Raw genomic sequence first — 21,657 nt, forward strand, 5'->3', positions numbered from 1 at the left:
ACCATCTCTTCCTTGCTTGTAGGAGAGTTTTTAAAAGTGTGAAAAGTCCTGAGAGAAAGCTACTTACTGCCAATGTCCAGGGAAAAGATGGCAGAAGGGAAGAACCAGAAAAGAGATTTCTATTATAGAAAAAGGAGAATGCAGTAACAATCAAACATGAGAGTGAGGTAGTGGGGGCAATAGAACAAGTGTGAATATAGAAGTAGGTACTGATTGAGGACTAGATCAAGAACACTAAATTGAAGGTGAGTGTCCAAGAAGCAGTTGAATAAAGAAATATGAAGCTTAGGAGAGAAATCAGACTAATAAAAAAAAACTTCAATCATCAGCATATTTGCATATCAGATTTCCTGAATGTCTCTAGTATAGTATAATTTATGTATTCTTCTGACAATTAATATTAGCTCACAGGGAGGACTCCATGGACACCTGAAATTAATTTTGAAACCATTAAAGCAGATAAAAAGAATAAAAAATCTTATGGAGAAGGTATCACTTCCCCTGTTATGTATCTGAGTTATCACATTTTAAAAAACCACACATATTGCTCTTTAAGGTAAATAGACAAAGTGTTTTCAGGCTGCTATCTTGCTACTTGGGAAAAAATTTTAAAGGTATTATAGCCAAAGATGTAAGAGGCAGAAAGATGCAGCTTGGTATTCTCACCAGTCATAGTATTCACAGTGGTTAATTTTTACTTCAAAAGGCAGTTTCCCAGCCTAAGTGCCCATCAGTAGATGAATGGATTAAAAAACTGTGGTACATCTACACGATGGAATACTATGCTGCTGTAAAAAGGAAGGAACTCTTACCATTTGCAATGTCATGGATGGAACTGGAGAGCATTATGCTAAGTGAAATAAGCCAGTCAATAAAGGAAAAATACCACATGATCTCACTCATTCATGGACAATAGAGACCATTATAAACTTTTGAACAATAATAGATACAGAGGCAGAGCTGCCTCAAACAGATTGTCAAACTGCAGCGGGAAGGCCGGGGAGGGCTGGGGGGCAGGAGGTAGGGGGGTAAGAGATCAACTAAAGGACTTGTATGCATGCATATAAGCATAACCAATGGACATAAGACACGGGGTGATAGGGGAGGCTAGGGGACTGTCTAGGGCGGGGGGATAAAATGGATACATATGTAATACCCTTTGTAATACTTTAAGCAATAAAAAAAAAAAGGCAGTTTCCCATATTTTATTTATTTCAATATCAAAATAGAGTCGACCCTTCAACAACTTGGGTGTAAACTTTGGGGGTGCACATGCATGTGGATTTTTTCAATAGAAATACAGTCAGCACTCAGCCTCCTGGGTTTCACATCAGTGGATTCAACCACCACAGATGGAAAATACTGCCTTTCTCAATCCCTGGATGGCGAGAGTGGCTGTATGCCGTTCCTATGCCATTTTATGTAAGAGACTTAAGCATCCACACAGGGGTTGCGGCATCGGTGAGTGGTGCTGAAACCAACCCCCTGTGGATAGTGAAGGACAACTATAGTTACGTTTTTGGGGAGTCAAAAGTTATATCCAGATTTCTATTGCAAAGGGCTAGGAAGCACTAGAGCAGGAATTTAAATTTGGATTTATCTCACCCAAAACCCCACCTCTTTCCACTCTGTAGGAACTTTCTCAGCATGTCACATCTACCAGATATCAAGTGCCTGAGAATATTACATTTCATTTCTCTAATAAAGACTAGGATGATATTTCTTTATCACTACAATTCAGGTCTCTCAATATGACTTAATATGCATCTACCACCTGAGTTAAAAATCTACCCAAGAAACTATGCGAAGGGTTTGCAGTAATAATGCTCCATCTCAAATAAAGCGAAATGTGTGCTTCTTTAATTTAATGAATATATCATGATGATATATATTTTTGCTAATTTTACATATATCTACTCCACAGCACATTTGACTAGAATAAGAACAAGGCATTTGACCAAGCTGTTAGATCCTGAGGTCAGGGACCATGTCTTATTTCTCTCTATATCCCCAAGGCCAATACATGATAGATGTCCAATACCTGGTTGATAATGAAAGATAGAAGCCAATAACTATTCATTTATGAAAGTAATATTTTAAGGTACAGACTCCATGCTTAATAAAAACCCAAAAGGTTTTGGTCTACAGGTAAACTTCCTACCTCTCGATCCTTGAGTTTCATGGCGAGCACCAACTGATGCCTGTGGTTAGTGAGAGCCTCCCGGTAATTTCCTTTGGAGAAGAATGCAGAGCCTAGATTCCCATGAGCTCGGCATTCTCCTGTCTGGTCACCTGATTGGGTTTAAAAAAATATAAAACTTATTTTAGCTATAGCATTATTTTAATATATAATGGCCATCTTAATTTAAGAGCCACAGACCTACCTACTAGCTAAGATTTCACTTGCCTTCTTTTAGAAAGTATTTTCTTCTATAAGACTCTTTGTAGGAGGTTATGGTCCTAGAATTTACATCTCTGGCTAACAACTATTATTGTTGTCATACAACTGTAGTCAGGAAGGTAAGTGTCCTAGAAATGAGAGGTTAAAGACCTTGACACAAACCAGCTGCTGTTTGAGTCACTTCACTGCTCTGCTAATGATTTTTGGTTCTGAACAACCATCAGCTTGTTGGTTCAGTCATTTGACTCCACACCTACTATAACATATTGCTTCTTTACAAGTATGCTAATGGTAGAGTCACCATAGCCCTGCTTTTACTGCAATCCTGCAAGTCCTTGAATAATCACAATAACAATAATCGTAATCATAAGCCACACTTATTTTACAACTGAGGAAATGGCAGCACAGAGAGCTTAGGCGACTTGCTGAAGGTCAACCTGCTAGTAAGTAGCAAAGCCAGGATTCTAAACAAAGCTGTGTGGCCCCATAGTCCACACTCTTAACCACTGCACTGTTTTGTCTCCACCAATGAAATGATGACACATTCTAATGTAGACAAAAATTAAAATTAAGATGAAAGATTCACCCACCAGTACTACCATTTGGGATATTGTATCTGTGGACCCAAATCTCTGAGGAGAGCAATGAATATGTTAATTCACATCTCTTGGCCTTTTTGAACCTTGGTACCTATTATACGAAAAGCCCTAAAGACCTAAGAACCCTAAAATGGAGAATGTTCTAGAGACACACTCACTTTTTATTGCACGTGTTACTCCCATTTATGCCAGGTTAATCAGCGTATTCCTTTCTGTACTGAAATAAAGGGGAGAAGCATAACTCTACCTAAGGTCTTGGCCACATCCAAGTCCTGCTGCATGTATCCAGTGCTCTTCTCTGTGTTTCCAAGAGACCAGTAAGCGCTGCTCAGGGCAGAGAAAACAGAACCTCTCAGCTTGAGGCTGCAGGTGCCAATCTTCAGAGCAGCTTCTAAGACAACAACAGAGGCCCCGTGATGGCCAGCTGTCAGGAGTTCCTGCCCAACCACAGACACGACCACAAAGGGACTCTTGTCCAGTTTCATTTTTTGAAGCTGCTGATAAGTGGGCTCGAGGGAGTCTGAGGAAAAACAAAAGAAAATTAGAAAATGTAGAAGAATACACAAAACAATATTGTCTAATATGCTCTAGAAAAAATGTTTATCATACCTCTTTATGGCCTATTTCAAGTACAAAGTCTTTGCAATGACAAAACAGATGGAGAGCAAGGGATAAATTTCAGACATTTTAGAAGGAAAAAATCTTATAGAATTTGAGAAGAAAATGTATTTAAGGTGCACAATACCTTATTCCAATGGGATGATACAAAGGACTGTCTCCTATGGATCACCTTCAAGGTAACTAACATTTTTATAGACTTCAATCTGTCCAAGGTTCTATAAAACATTCTAGAGCTTTCCAAGTTATCATTATAACAGTCCCCTAGCATAAATGACTAAAAAGGACTCAACTTTCCTAAAAACCCTGGTGAAACCACTACCAATTATTCTTGGATACAACACTGAAATATAGTACTGAACTACAAGCCCAGAAGAATGGGAGAAACAATCCTGGAATGAATCCCCAGAACAGGGGTCCAAAGAGAGAACAACAGCTATTGGTAAGGTAAGAAGTAAGTGAAATATTATAAGGATAAAATACTCCCCCCAGAAAAATAAAATTTAGAGGTAAGGTTCAAATATTCACCTAATTTTAATTTTTACCTTTATTAAGCTAATTCCTAAAAGAGGAGATTAAGTTAAAATCATTGGGCTTGTCACAAAAAGACAAATATTGTATGATTCCCCTTATTTAAGATACCTAGAGTAGTCAAGTTCAGGGAGATAGAAAACAGCCCAGTATTTGCCAGGAGCTGTGGGGTGAGCAGAATGGGAAGTTAGAGTTGAATAAGTTCAGAGAGTCAATTTGGGAAGATGAAAAAGTTCTGGAGATGGATAGTTATGATGGTTGCACAACACAGTAAATGGACTTAATGCCACTGAATTTCATAACTAAAAGTTGTTAAAATGGTCAATTTTATGCTACATATATTTTACAACAATTAAAAAAGCTTTGGTTCATACTAAAAAGCACAATTTAACCCTCCTCAAAAAAAAAATCAAAATAAAAACTGATATGTTTCCCACTTTGTCTAAGTCACTTTACGTTTTACTCTGTGTATTTATTTATTATATTCTACTTCGTTCAGAAATTATTCAAAGGCTTTCTATAGAAGGGGAAAAACATAGAAGTCCAAGTGACAGGGAGACTCTAAGCCCCGACACCCTTCCTAACGGTGGCCAGGACACTGGGCTCCAAGCTTCCCAGAGGACGAAGCAAAAGGTAAATGATCACTTTAAAATTTCCCAGACCTTTCAGATAAAAATACACCAACTCTCAGAAGAAACGCAGCTCTTCCTGAAACTGAGGCCTCAGGGGGAGTGACAAGGACCACAGCACTGTGCAGTGCTCACACTCACAGCCCTGTGCCTGCCGTGGGGACAAGAACAGGATCATTACTGCTGCTACGTCTGTTCCCGGTGAGAAGGGCATCAGGCTGCCACGCTGAGGAGGAAAAGGAATGTAAAAGGAGTCTGCCTTTACATTCTAGGGTTTGAATCTCTAAACAACATTAGGAGGGAGATGTTATCATTTCCCTTTTACAGATAAGGACTGAGGGGTAGAGGAAGTAAGCAACCTTGCTCAGTCAATGGAATAGCAAGTGGCATTGCGGAAATTAGATGCCAATCTTTTTTGGGGGGAAAATCTTTATTTTTTACATAATATTTCAGAAAGAGGCCTCCTGTAAAAAGTAACTGCCTCCTAAAAGGAGGTTGGCCAATTAGGCAAATAAAAGGTGAGCCCCAATTTGACCCCAAGATAAAAGCTTACACATTCAACAGCCATTTGCCACCAGCACTTCATAAAATCAGCTTCCCTGGACCCTCTGGAGCTGGGGAAACACCGTGACAGTGATAGCCCATAAATGTAATAGTCTTTAGATTACCGAATTAACAGGAGGAGAGAAAATACACACAAGAGAACCCTTGGCAAGAAGCAGCCCTGGCATCTTTAAAAGAACAAATAAAGGTAAACTAAATCTCACTTTGTAATTATATTATTAAATCCATGGTTGGCAGTAGTTCTATGCTACACCATTTACAAAATACAATGAAGTGAAATTGCTGGAAGACTATCTAAAAAGGAGAAATGGAAAACAGTAACAGGATAACTTGAGAAGTCATGACAAAGAGTATCATTTTATATTTACACTTATTTTTATATTTTCACTAATGATTTAAAGGAAATACATTATATATGATGTAAATGTAACCACAGGAGAAGTTGAACTGATATCTGGTATCTGGTTAGTGAGCATAAGTGAAACCATAAAAATAAAGAAAAACAGACTGAATTCAGTTAGCAATATTGGCAGCAACAATATAAAAACGTCAAGTAAATTTCAATGTGGATAAATATAACATTTATTTGAAAACAAGGGTATATTAATATAGATTGGCCCTACCTTTTTAAAAAGTGAAATCTTGAAACTTCTAAAAAGAAAAAGGCCAAACCACAGGAATGCTGTGACTATCACGGGAGCTTTGCTTGCTTACACAAGCACCTGGACTAGGGAGCTTTCTGTGTTGCATTTAAGAATTACAAAATGGAAGCAATTGACACAACAGATCGGACCTATATATAAAGTGACCCAACTGCACTGCTATGCAACAATGGCAGAAACTTAGAAAGCTGCAGGAGGCTAAACTAAAATGGGTAAAAAAAAAAAAAAAGGGCAGCAAATAATGATAGATTTCGTGAATTACAACCATATGACAAAAAGAGAGGTAAGTCATTAAGATGTGAAATGATGCATAGAACAACACTGTGAAAAGCAACAGTATCCCTATAAAACGTTGATAAGAAAAGCCCACCTGGAGTAGATACAGTGATAAAGGCAATGCTAAAAATAAATGAGATAAATTAAATTGCCTTAAGGAAAAAGAAGAAAATGCTGAAGCGCTCCAGGCACCTGTAAGCTGCAGCTTGCTCCAGGGTCAGCCTCAGGTCACTCAGTATACGCTGGGAAAGAACATGGCACCGAAAAGCCTAAGGGTGACAACAGCACTGAGCTGTTCCTCACTGTGCAGGGAGATTTCCTTACATTTGTCTAAACAAATTGCTTCAAAGGCAAAACAGTAAGTACGATTCTGCTGATCTCAACATGTTCACTCCAATATTCTAAGGCAGCAACAGAAATGCTTCAAAGTAAAAAAGTGGTATCTTCATGAACAAATAAAAAAGTTCCATGTAAATTACTTGTGGAGGGGTGAAGGGAGAGAATGAGAAACTATTAGAGAAATGGAAAGGGGAGACAAATTGATTTTTTTTTTTTTTTTTTGTCCATACCTACCCCACCCCCACCCCTAAGCCCTGGAGCTCTGAAGCGCATCTGCTCTGAGTCAGAGTTTATTAACAGCGGGTCCCCCAGTGGGAGAAGCCATTAGGTTCCTGCAGCAAAGGCTCGGCTTTGCATGGGGTTATAAAATCGCACGAAGAGAGGTTTCCTTACCACGTTTTTCCTAAAACATGAAATCTTTGACTTTCAGAAAAATATTTTTTATAGCTATGAATTGCCCAAAGACCATATAAGTAACGTTTAGTTCATCAAATTTTTACTTAGCATATATTTTAAACCAAATAATGTATTAGCCAGTATATTAAAACAATCTAATGCTGCAAACATTTTCAAAACTATAAAAAATGTCTAATGAAACTGCCATCAACATGGTTAGGTTCACTCAAAAACATCCCTTTTCAGAGACAAAAAATAGAGTTCTGCTTGACATAATCTAATTAATATGAAACAATACTAGCTTTCCACTCTATGCCATCAATATACCTTAGTGTCTCCATCACTCTGCAAAGATGACAATTGGTGTACACTTTCAGCCCAATCTTCCTAAGAGCTCATTCCTCAAAAATCAATGTTCCTCAAAGTGAAGCCAATCTGTTCTGGGCCTTAGAACTACTCTGTCCTCCACTATGCTCAATCCATTGTTTTTTTCAGAATACCAATTGGCACAAAGTAGAATAACAGGAAAAAAAACACATTTAAACTAGTGTCTGTCAAGTTTCTCTTTTTCTCTCTTTCTTTTAAAAAACAAAACAAAACATTTGTATTGATTTCAGAGAGGGAGAGAGAGATAGAAACATCAATGATGAGAATCATTGATTGGCTATCTCCTGCACACCCCCTACTGGGGATCTAGCCCGAAACCCAGATATGTGCCCTGACCTGAATTGAACCATGACCTCCTGGTTCATAGGTCAACGCTTCACCACTGAGCAACACCAGCCAGGCTCTCTCTCTTTTTTTTAACTCAACATATCTTATAATGCTCCTCTGAAAAATGTTACACACACAGCCCACAGTTAGATCCATAATATTAGAATGTCTACTTAATGTCTTCACTTATTTGAATATTTCTAGATGGCATATTGGTCCAAATAAACAAATCAATTTACTACTAGAGGTATTATAACTTAGAGGTACAGAATCTTATAACTACAAAAACATGAGGAATCTTCAGATAACTCTGAAATACAGAGGTGTCGATTCATTTACCCATGGTCATATAGTTAGTTAATGCAAAATTCAAAAATGTAATCTAGGTCCACAAACTTCTAGGCCAGTAGCCTTACACCATCCTATTCTGGTTCACTGTCTGCTACTGGCAGTGATTCTTGATCTCCTTTGTCTACAATATATAATCTCTTCTAGGGCTACTAAAATAGAAATTTACTTCTTGGAGATGAGCACAACATTTTGAGAAAGAGCCAAATTTAACCAAGTTCTAAGAGCAAATTGTTACTATCTAAAAATGCTATTTTATTTCTTCTTCATGCTCTGAAATTTCTTTCCAGTAGGTAGATCTAGAGAAATATGAAAAATCTGCCCTATTACTTATTTCCTAGAACTAAATTAAGGTTTAACTACAACACTGTGAGAGAATAATGGGAACTATCACTGACTTTAGACAAATGAACAAGCTGGCCATTGCTTTCAACAGTATATAAAAATCATAGTGTAACTTTTCTTTTTAATAAAGATAGTATCTTAATTTTAAAAATAAAAAATATACGATCTTAGCAAAATTGATAACCTATCAATTCTCAATACCGGAGTCTAAAGTTTTTGAAGGCTAGAAATGTTCTACTTTAAATTAGTGCCAGACCAAATACTTTTATCATACTTACCTCTCATGGGAGATTTCATGGCAGCTTCTACCATCCCCACCAGAAGCTGGAGACTCTTGGGGTCCTGAGCCAGTCCAGATGCAAACGCTGCCAGGGCATCGGCATGACGTCCGAGGTACTGGAGGGCAACACCCTGTCGGAAGTATGCCTGAAAATGAAGAAAATATAATGCATGTTTGCTTATACATCATGCTCCATCAAGGCTGCTGCTGATTCTTTAGTAGAACAACAGATCGTGATATCAAGTTCACACAGCAGTTAAAGAAGAGTGTGCACATTTGGTTCCTTAAGACACTCAATAAGTAGATGAAAAAGGTATGACTGGACCATGTCACCCACAATCCTGGCTTCCTTTCTTTGGGGGAGGATTTTGAAAAGAGGTATAGAAGGCTTTCAAAGGTCTCCCTTAGTCCTCCCTCATTCCCTTCCACAATCGCTAACCCAACTTCACACAATTTTTCTCAGTCACAAGCTTAGTTTATAACCCTGCCAAGACAGCATAGTAAGTCAAGCTCTGACAAACCCCTGTTCCTAACTCAGAGTGGGGCTCTCCCAACTTTGCTCCATGCAATATTCACTGCATGTACAAACAGCTGAACAGAAATCAGTTTTTGATACTTCTGTGAGAGGTACGCCACTATCAAGTTCAAGTGGATGATAATATGACCTAGATTGTGGGTTCATGTAATAGAATAAAAAGAATTCATTCAGCACAGTGCCTGACAAAAGTATTCAATAAAATTAGCTATTTTGATTATTAGTTAAATAAGAAAAGAATCTTACTAAGAACACATAATTACAAACTAACAGAATGTAAGGAATCCAACAAATATTTTACTATGCAATATATTATTCAATTCCTATCATGGCTTCATTTGCTCATCTCCTGGCTCCATAAAAGACTACTGGCAACTGGGAAACTCATTGCTGTAAGGCTCCCAGACAAAAATCTGAGCTACCCAACAAGAAGAAACTGGCACTCAGGTCTTGGGAGATGCAGCAGCCACCCACAGGGTCCTCTGTCAGCCTCTTCCAAAGCCAAGGGGAAAATGTGCTGAGATTCACAGCTGCTTCAAGAAAACGGATGTAACCTGCTATCGCCTATCTGCCTCACCCCTATTGATTCCTGCTACTAATTTCTCTCTTCCTCAGAATCAGAGGTCTCACAGGAAGCTGCTTCATCTGGGAAAGGGGATATTTTTGATCACTTCGGATTGAGCAGAGGCAATATATGTGCATCATGCTGAAGGAAGCAATATTAAACACTCGGTGCCCAGCCAACCTCAGAAAATCTATTCCCCTGCCTAAGCGCCCCTCCCCCCACGCATACACCACATTCTGGTCACTGGTTACCTCGAAGATGGAGGAGGAAGGGCAACATGAATTGACTATAAGAGCACCTGTGCCCTGAGAACAACGGTTTTGACCTGAAGCTTTGGCCAAGAAGAGAAATGTATAGGGAGCTACTTAACATACTGGACTAAAGGTAGATTTTTCAAGTGTTGCACAGTCATTCATTTATTTTTTGTTGTTCCCCACAAAGAACCCTCAGTGATTATGCCACACATGCTACTAAACTATCACCTCACAAATACAACTGCGTTACAAGAATAAGTTCATTCCTTCCTTCAATTAATATTCCCTAAAAATCTACAGCACCAGGCACTATAAAACAGAGGACGCAGACTCTCAATGTGCTCACAATCTAGAAGGGAAGAATATAAACAGCTATAAATGTCTTGACTGCTACCTGTAGAGCTGCTTACTAGTGAGATTTTGTAATACTTAAGCAGTAATAAAAATGTAACAAATGACTGAAGTATTTATGCCCTGTTGTTAAAACTGCTAGTATTTGTTCTTTATTAAGTGGCCATTCTTCTCACCTCAGAGAGTTTGCCATAGATTAAATGTTTGTGTCCTTCCAAAATTCGTATGTTGAAACCTAATCCTCCCTGTAATGGTATTTAGGGCTTTAGGGGGGATTAGGTGATGAGAGTGGAGCCCTCTGCATGGGATCAGTACTCTTATAAAAGAGACCCCAGAAAGCCCTCTCTCTCCTTCCACTATGTAAGGACACAGCAAGAAGATAGCTATCTATTAACCAGGAAAATAGCCATCTATTTACCTCACCAGACACCAAATATGCCGTCAACTTAATCTGGGACTTCTCAGTTTTCAGAACTGTGAGAAATAAATGTTTGTCATTTAAGCCACCCAGCCTATGATATTTTGTTGCAGCATTCCTAAAATTCTAAGACAGGGTTATAGTAAAAACACTCAGAGACTAAAAATGTGAAAGAGGAAGCTCTTCACTCTTCAAGTACCACTGGAAACAATGAAGGACCTGTAAGTCTTTATTTACAACACTCCATTCCTGGTTCACAATTCTAACACATCACTCAACCTAAAATCCTACTCTTACATGGCTCAAGTAACTTATGAGGTAAACCACTACCATAGGTATGTACATATATTTATAACAAATGTAATATATAATAACATTTAAATTAAGAGTATTCATTTACATGGACCACACATAGTCTATTACTTAATCCAAGGATTTACAAATATTGTGCCTTTGATTTAATCTATACTTTCAAATTTTATATTTTAATGTTCCCAATCTGTCTTTCACTGTTAGAATTTCAACTTTTTTTACATCTTCTGAAGAATAAAGATCTATAACTATAACACAGTGATATACCTGCTACCCAATCACATCACCTGCTACCACATCATCTTTTTAAATAATATTTATAAATTAAAAACTATTTTACTGAATTTCCCTTACTTAATTTAAAAATGCCAAATGGGGACAATAGAAATGCTGATACTAGTTTTTAAAAAGCAGCAGCATTAATCTATAATTTAACACAACTGGGTCAAAAATGAAAATGATTATAGGATGTCAAAAGCACAAAACCTTTGATATACACAGAACAACTAACTAGACTCCAGTCATGATAGAAAAGAATAAAATGAGAGAATATATAAAAAAATTATTCTCAAAAGAAAAGGCACAATTTGAGATTTTAGTTTTAGTTCTCTAGTAATTAACATCCCGACTCACTGAACATGTCAATATTTTCTTTAATATTTTCATATATCTGACTTTCATATACTTTATAAGGAAAGCATTCATTGCATAGGAAAATAAAGGACAGTTTGTAGTGCTTAAAACAGATATCTAACATGTGAGTAAATATAAATATATACACATTACCTCTATAAAATTTATTAGATATTACAAATTATACATTAGATCACATAAAAATGTGAAGTGAGTCCTGTGCTTTAAAAAATGTGGCATAATGGCCCAATCTGGTTTGGCTCAGTGGATAGAGCGTCAGCCTGCGGACTGAAAGGTCCTGAATTCGATTCCGATCAAGGGCACATGCCTGGGTTGCAAGCTCAGCCCCAAATGGGGGGCACACAGGAGGCAGTCAATCAATGATTCCCTCTCATCATTGATGTTTCTATCTCTCCCTCTCCCTTCCTCTCTGAAATCAATAAAAATATCTATAACAATAAAAGGGTAATATGCAAATCGACCAAACGGCCATCCGGACGTCCTTCTGGATCGAGAGATTGCGCGATCAAGGCAGCCGCCGCGGCTGCGAAGGCCTACTCTTGCACAAATTCCATGCATCTGGCCTCTAGTATATATATACAGAAAGAAGAAAAAAAATGTGACTAATGCCCCAAGCAGGTGGCTCAGCTGGTGGAAGCGTCATCCGTACACCAAAAATGTTGCCTGTTCGATTCCCAGTCAGGGCACGTACCTCAGTTGCAGGTTCAATCCCTGGTCAGGGTGTGTACAGGAGGCAACCATTCAATGTTTCTCTCTCACATGGATGTTTCTTTCCCTCCCTCCCTGCCTCTCTTTCTCAAATTAATTTTTAAAATATCTTTGAGTGAGGGTTAAAAATATATATATGACATAAAAATGAAGGCATATAACCCATGCCCTCGATAAATGTTTACCATCTTGCATCAAATAGTCACCTGTATATTTTGTTATGTGTTTCATTTAGAACAAGGGAGAAATTAATAGCACTTTCCACAATGATGGAACTGTTCTCTGATAATGGTAACTGTTAGCCAGCCATATGTGGACACTGAGCACTTGAAATGTGGACAGTGTGACTAAGAAACTACATTTTAAATACTTTAAATGTGGCTAATAGTCACTGGATTGGACAGTTGCTTGTAGTCACTGGATTAGACAATGCAGTTCTAGAGTTTGGTCTTTCTCTAACAAACCTCCAAAGACAAATCTAAATTGGAAAGTGAAAGAAGAATACACTAAACAAGTGAAATAACTATTACAAAAGCTCTGAACTGAGGCTGACTTCCTCTCAAGGCAGATGTGGTGAAAGAGAAAGGACTCGTTAGGCTGACACTGAAATGCTATCCCAGTAACATTTTAGTTGTGCGCCTTTGGACAAGGAACTTGACTTCACCACACTTCATGTTCTATTTTCACTTACACAGAGGATGACTCTGATGACCTCAATAGTTGCAAATGACATCACATATTAAATATAAAACAGAGTAGGTATTTTTTAAAAAATTGAACAGAAGTGAATTTCTCATTGTTACTGTCAGTTTGGCATTTACTATTTAATCAGATGGCTCATCCACTTCACCAGTCTGCACACTGAAATCACCTTTGGTAAACTGGGTGAGGGGCTGACAAAAATTAAGCCCAAAACAAAAATAATCATAATGATCACCTTGAGTCATTAGGGAAATAGTTAAAACTTAGGTTTGGCATCTTCTGTTCCAAAAGCCTATAAAGTAGGTAATATGTTTGAGGGCAATTTTAAAATAAAAATTAAAAAATGGCCCAGCGATTCCACTTCTGGGGAATTATCCAAAGAAACGCAAAACACTTCAAAAAATACATATGCACCCCTATGTTCACTGCAGTGTTATTAACAATAACCAAGCTATGGAGCAACCCAAGTGCCTATCAGTAGACAAGTAGATAAAAAAGCTGTGGTACATATATACAATAAAATATAACTCGGTCATAAAAAAGAATGAAATCTTACGATTTGTGACAGCATGGATGAACGTAGAGGGTATTATGCTAAGTAAAATAAGTCAGTAAGAGAAAGACAAATATCATATGATTTCACTCATATGTGACTCTAAAAAACAATATAAATGAACAAACAAAACAGAAACACACTCAGAGATAAAGAAAACAGACTGATGGCTGCCAGAGGGGACAAGAGTTGAGGGACTGGGTACAAAAGGTGAAAGGATTAAGAAGTACAAATTGGTAGTTACAAAATAGTCATGGGAATATAAAGTACAGCATAGGAAATATAGTTAATAATATTGTAACAACTATATATGGTTGTCAGTGGAAATATTGGGGGGAACACTTTGTAAAGTATATGGTTGTCTAATCAGTATGCTGTATGGCTGAAACATAAAAAATAATACTGAATGTACTAGTAAGCTGTAATTGAAAATAATAAAAATTTTATTTTAAATTGCTTTTTAAAATATTCACACTTTTGCAGTTGCTTGTGTAGGCTTCACTTATCTAGTAAATTCATTGTTTGGGAAAAACATCATATGCAGATTAAATAAGGTTCTTTGGCCTAAGTGGAAAAGAAGACCAAAAATGTATTTGTCGAAACATAAAACAGTCCTTCCTCTCAGAGTTTTTCCTAAAAGACTTATTATTAGAATTACTACAAGATGTTCTGATACCCAAGCCTGATACCTGTCTTAGAATCAAGAAGAACCCCGCCCTACAATATCCACCCTGCACTGCACGGTATCATAAGTCTTAGTGCATATATGTAGGTGTTTTATTCTCCAAAACCTTTCCTAGCTATCATTTGTTGAACTACTCTCTGTGCTCAACACTGTGGTAGGCGCTTTCCACAGTTTATCATTAACCCTCACAACATTTTGCGAGAAGTTCTTATGACAACTACTGCAAAAAAAAGAGGTGATTACGATACCTGCCCCAAATCATACAGCTACAAAGAGAGACAAACCTGCTGCCAAACTCTTTCCACTATTCCACATTATCTCTTTGATTAAAAAAATTAATGGTATGCAATTAACCTCTAAATCAAGCCTTTTGTCTGGGAATTCTTGTACTTGTAAAATTCAACCTATGGAGGCAGAAATGAAGGAAAATCAGAAATGACACAGAAAATTTATGAACGTGAATATTTAATCTCTATTCCATTAGCAACCGTTGATTGTAGAACAATTTTTAATGAATTGGATGGAAAGAAAATTCATTTCATTAACCTTTCATAAAAATGTATTATTATTGAACCAAACAGGCCACTGTACTTGCAACTCAGTCGATGTTAATTAGATTACAGGTTTGAGGCTTTAAATCAAAGACAAACAAAAGGAGCCATCAGCAAGCTCCTCAGCCAATGCTTGCTTGTTTGCTGGCTAAAATGAATTTTTACCTGCAATACAATTTACTATGCTTCTTTTCTTTTGTGACATTTTCAAGTGAATTTTCTCTCTCTTCTATTTGCTGACACTTTACATTAAAAATAAAAATAAAACCTTAAGAATCAGCAAAGAACACATTCTTCATGTGTTTTACCTGCTCAGCTGGGAGTAATCATTCCTATCTCTCCAGAAAAGTATACTTCTATTTTTACTAGTCTGTCTTATTGTTGCTGAAAGCACATGCAAGAGATTGGAGGCTATTTTAGAAAACACCATTATTTAGTTTGCAAGCCAGAGTCAGAGACCCAAATGGCCTCAACATAATGTTCTAACCAAATCTGCAGCTGTGAATTGCTTCTCTCCCTAGTGCTGCTTTTGGTACATTTGATATCAATTTCTAAAAGAAATCTGCTCTCAATCCTGATTGTTTCATATCACATCAGCTATTTCTTTTCCCAAAATTAGTTTTCAGTAAATTGTATCAAAAGTGTTAAGATAACATATTTTTAAAAGAAATTACAAATCTGATAAGAAGATAAAGAAAAGATGAAATGACAACCAAGAGTTAAATAACTAAGCAGTATCATTTCCTAGCACTGGAGGGATTCCCAATGGTAAAGTATATGTCAGATTATAAAATGTGTGTACCATAATCTGGAGTTTCTCTTCTAAGCTTTCAAAATAAACAATGAAAGAAGTTTATGAAGTCTCCAAAAACAATGGTTCTGAACTTCCTAGATCTTATGCCTTGGATATGGCATAGGAGGTGTATAAAGTCGTGCCAAGAAGAAAACCAAGGGAATTTCATGAACATTCTCCAAGAATCATCTGGCTTCAGCATGAGTTCGGTGCACCTGCCCTACCAATCCTCCCTTTGCACACATAGCCTGATCCTGGGGAATATGGTAAGACCAGAAGCAAAATAGAAAAAAATAAGAATGACCAGAAAGAACGGTGGATTCAGAAAAACACTGAAGTCAGCAACATGGGATTTAAAGGATCCTGAATTCTCACTATTGGCAAAAACACTTGGCATCTTACCTCCCATAATGTAGATATACCCAAACTATCTCAGATTAATGGGAACCTCTAAAAGGATTATTACCGTAAGTGCTATCCTAGTATATTGGGATATGGAAGTTCTACATAAGGCTTTCTTGAGCAGATGAAATTCCAACATTAGTGGTTCACTCCTTGATCTTAGCTTCTGATCTATCAACTCTTGCTTTTCTCATCCAATTATAATTCAAATAGGGGTCTGTGAAGGGCAAAGCCATACAGTAACATAACGCGGGGAGCAGGCCTAAGCCGGCAGTCGGACATCCCTCTGGTATAGTCAGTAATATTCTAATAACTATGTATGGTGTTGAGATATATCAGGAAGATCACTTAGGAAGTTATGTAATGTCTAATCACTGGAGTATACACCTGAAACTAATATTATAATGTATGCCAACTGTAATTGAAAATAAAAATAATTTTTAAATGAAAAAAAAATCAAAGCTCTTTTCACCTACATCACATTGCCTCCCCACTTCCAAAGAGTCCCCTTTCTCAATAAGGTAAATAGATAAACAGATTTTTTAAAAATAACTAAATCACAAAAACATAATAAAAAGTAAGTGCAATTGATATATGTGCTGTTTCTCTGCCTGTGTACATCGGGGATCTTATGTACTTCTAAATAGTCACATCATATTGCTGACACATGTTAAGTAATTACATTATCATCCTCATAACACTTCTATAGCCCCTTGATGCCAAGGCTTTCTCTCAATCATGAGCTAATCTAGCTTTCCCCTACAAGACGTGAAAAGAAAATGACTTTTATTTTATAGATGGGAAAACTAAGGTAAACAGAGGTTAAAGTTCACAACGTCTGCCTCTGAGTCCATTACAGTTGTAGTAAACAGAGAGTTCTGTTTTTTGTACATGCTATTTACAGAGACTTTAATCCTGAAGGGTCTATGCCAGGGATTCAGGTTTCCCATTTTCTTTCTTTGTTTCTGTTTTCTTAAGTAGTTATTTATGTGGCTGTCCTCCTAACTAAATGGACCAATCTGGGCATAAACCATTTTCTCATTTTCTCTGCTCATAGGAAGGAATGGCTTATTTCAGCACCGCAGATAGCATCTTGAGGTCTCAAGAGGATGACAAATTGAAACAGTCTCTTTCTTGCCTAACATTTCTTACCCAAGAGTCAAGTGATGATGTTAAGGAACAAATCTCTCTTCTCCTGACAATTTGCACTTATTTTCTTAATAGCCCTGCTAAGATTCAATGAGTTTCAGTTTGCTTAGAGCCTACTTAGTGCCTGTCAATAGGCGCAGGAGCTTTCATTCATCAGTGTAATAGTCCTATCGGTGATGCATTCTTATGAAATGATGGCAGCAATTCCAAAAAGGGAACGGCGGAGATAGGGCAGATGAATTTCCTTTCAAAAAAGCCATGAGAATAGCATAGCAGTTCCTCCATACCTAGAAACTTAATAAATTATTTTGATTAAGAAATGGTCAGAGATTTTTATTTGGGTATAATATCAATGCACTAAAAAATTACCTATTCACGGGGATTATCTATATTTTACAAAAAATCATTTGAAAACAAGCACAACCGCCAAATACAAATGCAAAGCTCTATCAATAAATCTAGGTCTTGGTAATCAGGCATGAAGAGTGACGTTCACAGACAACTGGTGCCTCAGTCTAAATGGGACAACTGGCTAAACAGTCCCAGATTAATGCTCTTCTTTGACTTATTGGGGTCTCTTACACCATAAATGCTGCTATGCTATTTGAGAGGTACTTTTGTGCAAGAGTAACATGATTCCACACCCTCTTCCAAAGATCACAAATTGCCAACATTGTTCCCTTCATCATTTAAAACTCTCTTTCTATAAAACTTTTATACTTTTAGTCTGACTTTAAATTGAAACATTTTCTAGTATTATTTGTTGACAAGTTTTGAACTACAGAATCAAAATTATTTCATATTTTTAATTAAATTCATCTTTGGCATTTTTTCTGTAAAGGTTTCACCTTTTATCAAGAATGTGTTACCAGCCCTCACTGGTTTGGCTCGGCGGATAGAGCGTCAGCCTGTGAACTGAAGAGCACATCCCTGGGTTGCAGGCTCGATCCCCAGTGTGGAGCATGCAGGTGGCAGCCAATCGATGATTCTCTCTCATCATTGATGTTTCTATCTCTCTTTCCCTCTCCCTTCCTCTGAAATCAATAACAATATGTATTTTTTTAAAAAGAATGTGTTGTCAAAAGGAGTATACAGATGTTGTGTAACAAAAGTATATACCCAAAATTTATATGTTACCCCAATAAATTTAATTTTTAAAATATGTTTATTACCTACTACATATAAAAATATTCAGTACCACAGGGATATATAAGAAGAAATAATTAATATCAGATTTCAGAAAGTATGTATGTAATCAACCTGGGGAGATATATATATAAAAGCTGCCCACTCAATAATTTAGGAATTGTTTCAAGACAACATATAAGTAAGCACACGTAAGGAATATGGGTCTTCCTCAACTAACACAGGAATTGTTTTCTACAAGTTCATTTTCAAGTCAGTTGTTAAGAATGTTTAAGCGTTTTTTCCATAAAAAGAAATTATGCTGTAAAGGGTGGTAATATTATCCACCCAGTTCACAATGACCTAGTTCATACATAATGTCACTGGTTTACAGGACTAGCAATATTACAGAAAGGAGAAGAAATGGAACTGATACATCCGTTAGCATATGACAAGCACTTTTACATAAGTAATGTTATTCAGTCTTAATCCGACAAGGTAGATTATTATATGTTCCTTTAAAGATAAGGATGCTGAGGCTGCTAAAGATTAAATAACTTGTCCAAGGTAATAGCTTGTAAGTGACAGAATAGACATTCAAATCCAGAACCATCAGGCGCTAAAGCCAGGTCTCCACACCCATAGCGCGCAGCTTCCCTTTAAAACAGTCTTCATAAGGGAGCACAAATGAACAAAATTAATAGAAAATGAGTTCTTCAAAGACAGGGATCTTTTTTTTTTTATTCATATCCATACACTATAGCTGACCCTGCATATATCATCTATGCATCCATAAATATTTATTTAAAAAAAGAGAAAAAATATTTATTAACTAAAAAAATTCCACACCACTAGCATACCTTCTCTCATTCTCCTTTTCCTAAATTATCAATCCTGGCCGCTTTCAAATACATTCCTTGAACAGAATGTCTTTCAAAAATCCCAGTTTTCTCCTGCGACACTTTCCTGTCCTTAGACATTGAAATCCATAGAGCCTAAATCCATATTGACATTTTTTATGTGGCTCAGCATGCTCCCTAGCTAGGACAGATATGAATTTAACCCACAAAGCTTTTCCCATAATGCTCTTGGATCCGAGTTTGAAAAAGATGCACTGCCCCATGGGGAGAAATTATCCAAACTAATATCAAGGAAGTGGATTTATCCTGTCCAGAGAGAATGCAAATGAACTTGGTTGCATCAACTTTCTGAAACCACTTCTAAAGTAAATTAAGAAACCCATTTCACATTGTTTGAAAGGAATGTTGGCTGACACTTGCAAATGAGTCTTCTACAGAGAAGTAGCTCTAATTCTGCAGCTTATCATTTCAAATGGTTTTGGAGATGAATATTCAGATCCCACGTCAATTTTTTAATGTAATGGATAAAATCCCAAAAGCTTAAAAACTATGTTCCACTTCATAATCTGTCATTTTTTCTACCTTCTTTCAGGATATATTAATTTTTTAATAAGTTATTTTAACTTGGTCCTAAAATGCATATTTAACCACAAATTCAAAAATGATGCACAAAGCCTCTAATTTAATTGATATCTTATGTAAAGAATCCTTGTTAATTATAAAATTGTGACCATAATTAAAGTAATGAAAATATAGGTTCTGAAATTATTACATTAAAAGTTTTCGAAAAAAAGACAAATCATTTTCTTAAGTTCCCAGGTGAGTACTTTTAATGTCCTATAGCAACCATGTTGATTATTTTCAAAATTATCCTGAATATTATTAATGGCAAATGTTAAACTACCAAATATTCTGCAATATTGATAAGTACTCTCTGAAGACATGGATCAGCAATTGCTGTGCATACATTTTGTGAAACAAGAGAACCAGCTGTATTTTCAAGAAAGAATATTTTCATTCCCTTCGGCACAATTGGCTCAGAGCAATGAAAGAGAAATACTTGTTTTTAAAATATATTTTATATCCACATTTAAACGCCTAATTAATCCTAATAATTAAATGCAACCACTAACAACTTTCTTTGCAAGATCTCTTTTTCATTTTCACAAACTCTGGAATTTAATGGAAATCATTGTGTCATTATGGCCACAGTAATAAATGCCTATTGGTCAATAAGCTCTGAACCTTAACAAGCAGTTAACTAATTCAGTTGGAAATAAGACCAATAGTTCTAATGGCCTCTAATTTCACTGCAAGAGACCAGCCTTATGAACTATAGCTGGTTTTCATGAGCTCTTCCTACAGCAAAGGACAGCAATTTAAATGTAAAAGACATGCATTTGAAATTCAAGTGCTTACACTGATTTTGCCAGGAAGATCATGGGTCAGAATAGGTCCTTCCTAAAGAAATATTTAAGTGCCATAGGCAGAGCCAAGGCAAACAAAAATAATAGGCTTTTAAATTATCAACGCTCAATTTAGTCTATTTGAAAATCATTCAAATTTTCTTTTACTAATTTCAAACTATCTGAATTTTTTTTCAAGTGGACAAAAGTGACAACTGTAAAAACACCTTGCAATAAATGCAAAAAGGGAGGCTTAGAAAGTTGATCTCTTCCTGCTGTCTCATTCATTCATCCTCCCCTGAGAGTGAAGGCCTCTAGATTTCAACATAAATAGATATAACTTGGTATACAGCTATCAGTATACTTTAAATCAAGATAGTCTGGAGACATCAGTATCCACGCAAAACCTGATCCTTTCAGCTGTTTGTCTCACATTTCAACAGCAGAGAAAGCATTTCAAGCGATGAGGTAAGAATGTCCCTTTGCCCTAGGATGCTAGGGGTGACTTCTATATGAAGATGAACTACGTTATGCTCTTTGTTCTGCTAATATTCAATTCTGACCTATTTTGTGCCTCTATCCACACTTCTGTAAAAGCTACACCTCTTAAATTACATAGTTGAGCTCCTTATTCCGAATGACATTTAATTTAAAAAGCATTTACATGCCAAAGTTAAAAATCCTTATACTTCTTCATCACTTACTTTGTCACTTATGGTAAAAGAAGTTTAAGTTCTCTGGCATAATCTTATACCAAACTTTAGACAAACCTGAAGAAAATAAATTACTGTATTTTCCAACCTTAGTTCAATCATCACATTTTCTGCAAAGCCTAAGTTTAATCTTCCTGATAGCATACTAATTAAGACAGTAATAATATATGGTAGTGAACTAGAACACTGGACAGAAACCTTGGGCTAAAACTAGACTTA

The 21,657-nt window shown here is 36.6% G+C and overlaps 1 protein-coding gene across 4 annotated transcripts in view; it reads right to left on the reverse strand.

Annotated features, from left to right (window-relative positions):
- Nucleotides 1–21,657, reverse strand: part of TTC28 (tetratricopeptide repeat domain 28) — a 387,004-nt gene that overhangs the window by 195,760 nt on the left and 169,587 nt on the right. For all 4 annotated transcript variants that reach the window (XM_059677128.1, XM_059677127.1, XM_059677126.1 and 1 more), the window contains 3 exons: nucleotides 8,701–8,848; nucleotides 3,248–3,520; nucleotides 2,162–2,292 (listed from right to left, as the gene is read on the reverse strand). In XM_059677128.1, coding sequence (XP_059533111.1) covers nucleotides 2,162–2,292; nucleotides 3,248–3,520; nucleotides 8,701–8,848 — 552 coding nt within the window. The remainder of the gene's footprint in view (nucleotides 1–2,161; nucleotides 2,293–3,247; nucleotides 3,521–8,700; nucleotides 8,849–21,657) is intronic.

The sequence above is a fragment of the Myotis daubentonii genome, chromosome 19, assembly GCF_963259705.1.
Source record: "Myotis daubentonii chromosome 19, mMyoDau2.1, whole genome shotgun sequence".
Classification (NCBI taxonomy): domain Eukaryota; kingdom Metazoa; phylum Chordata; class Mammalia; order Chiroptera; family Vespertilionidae; genus Myotis; species Myotis daubentonii.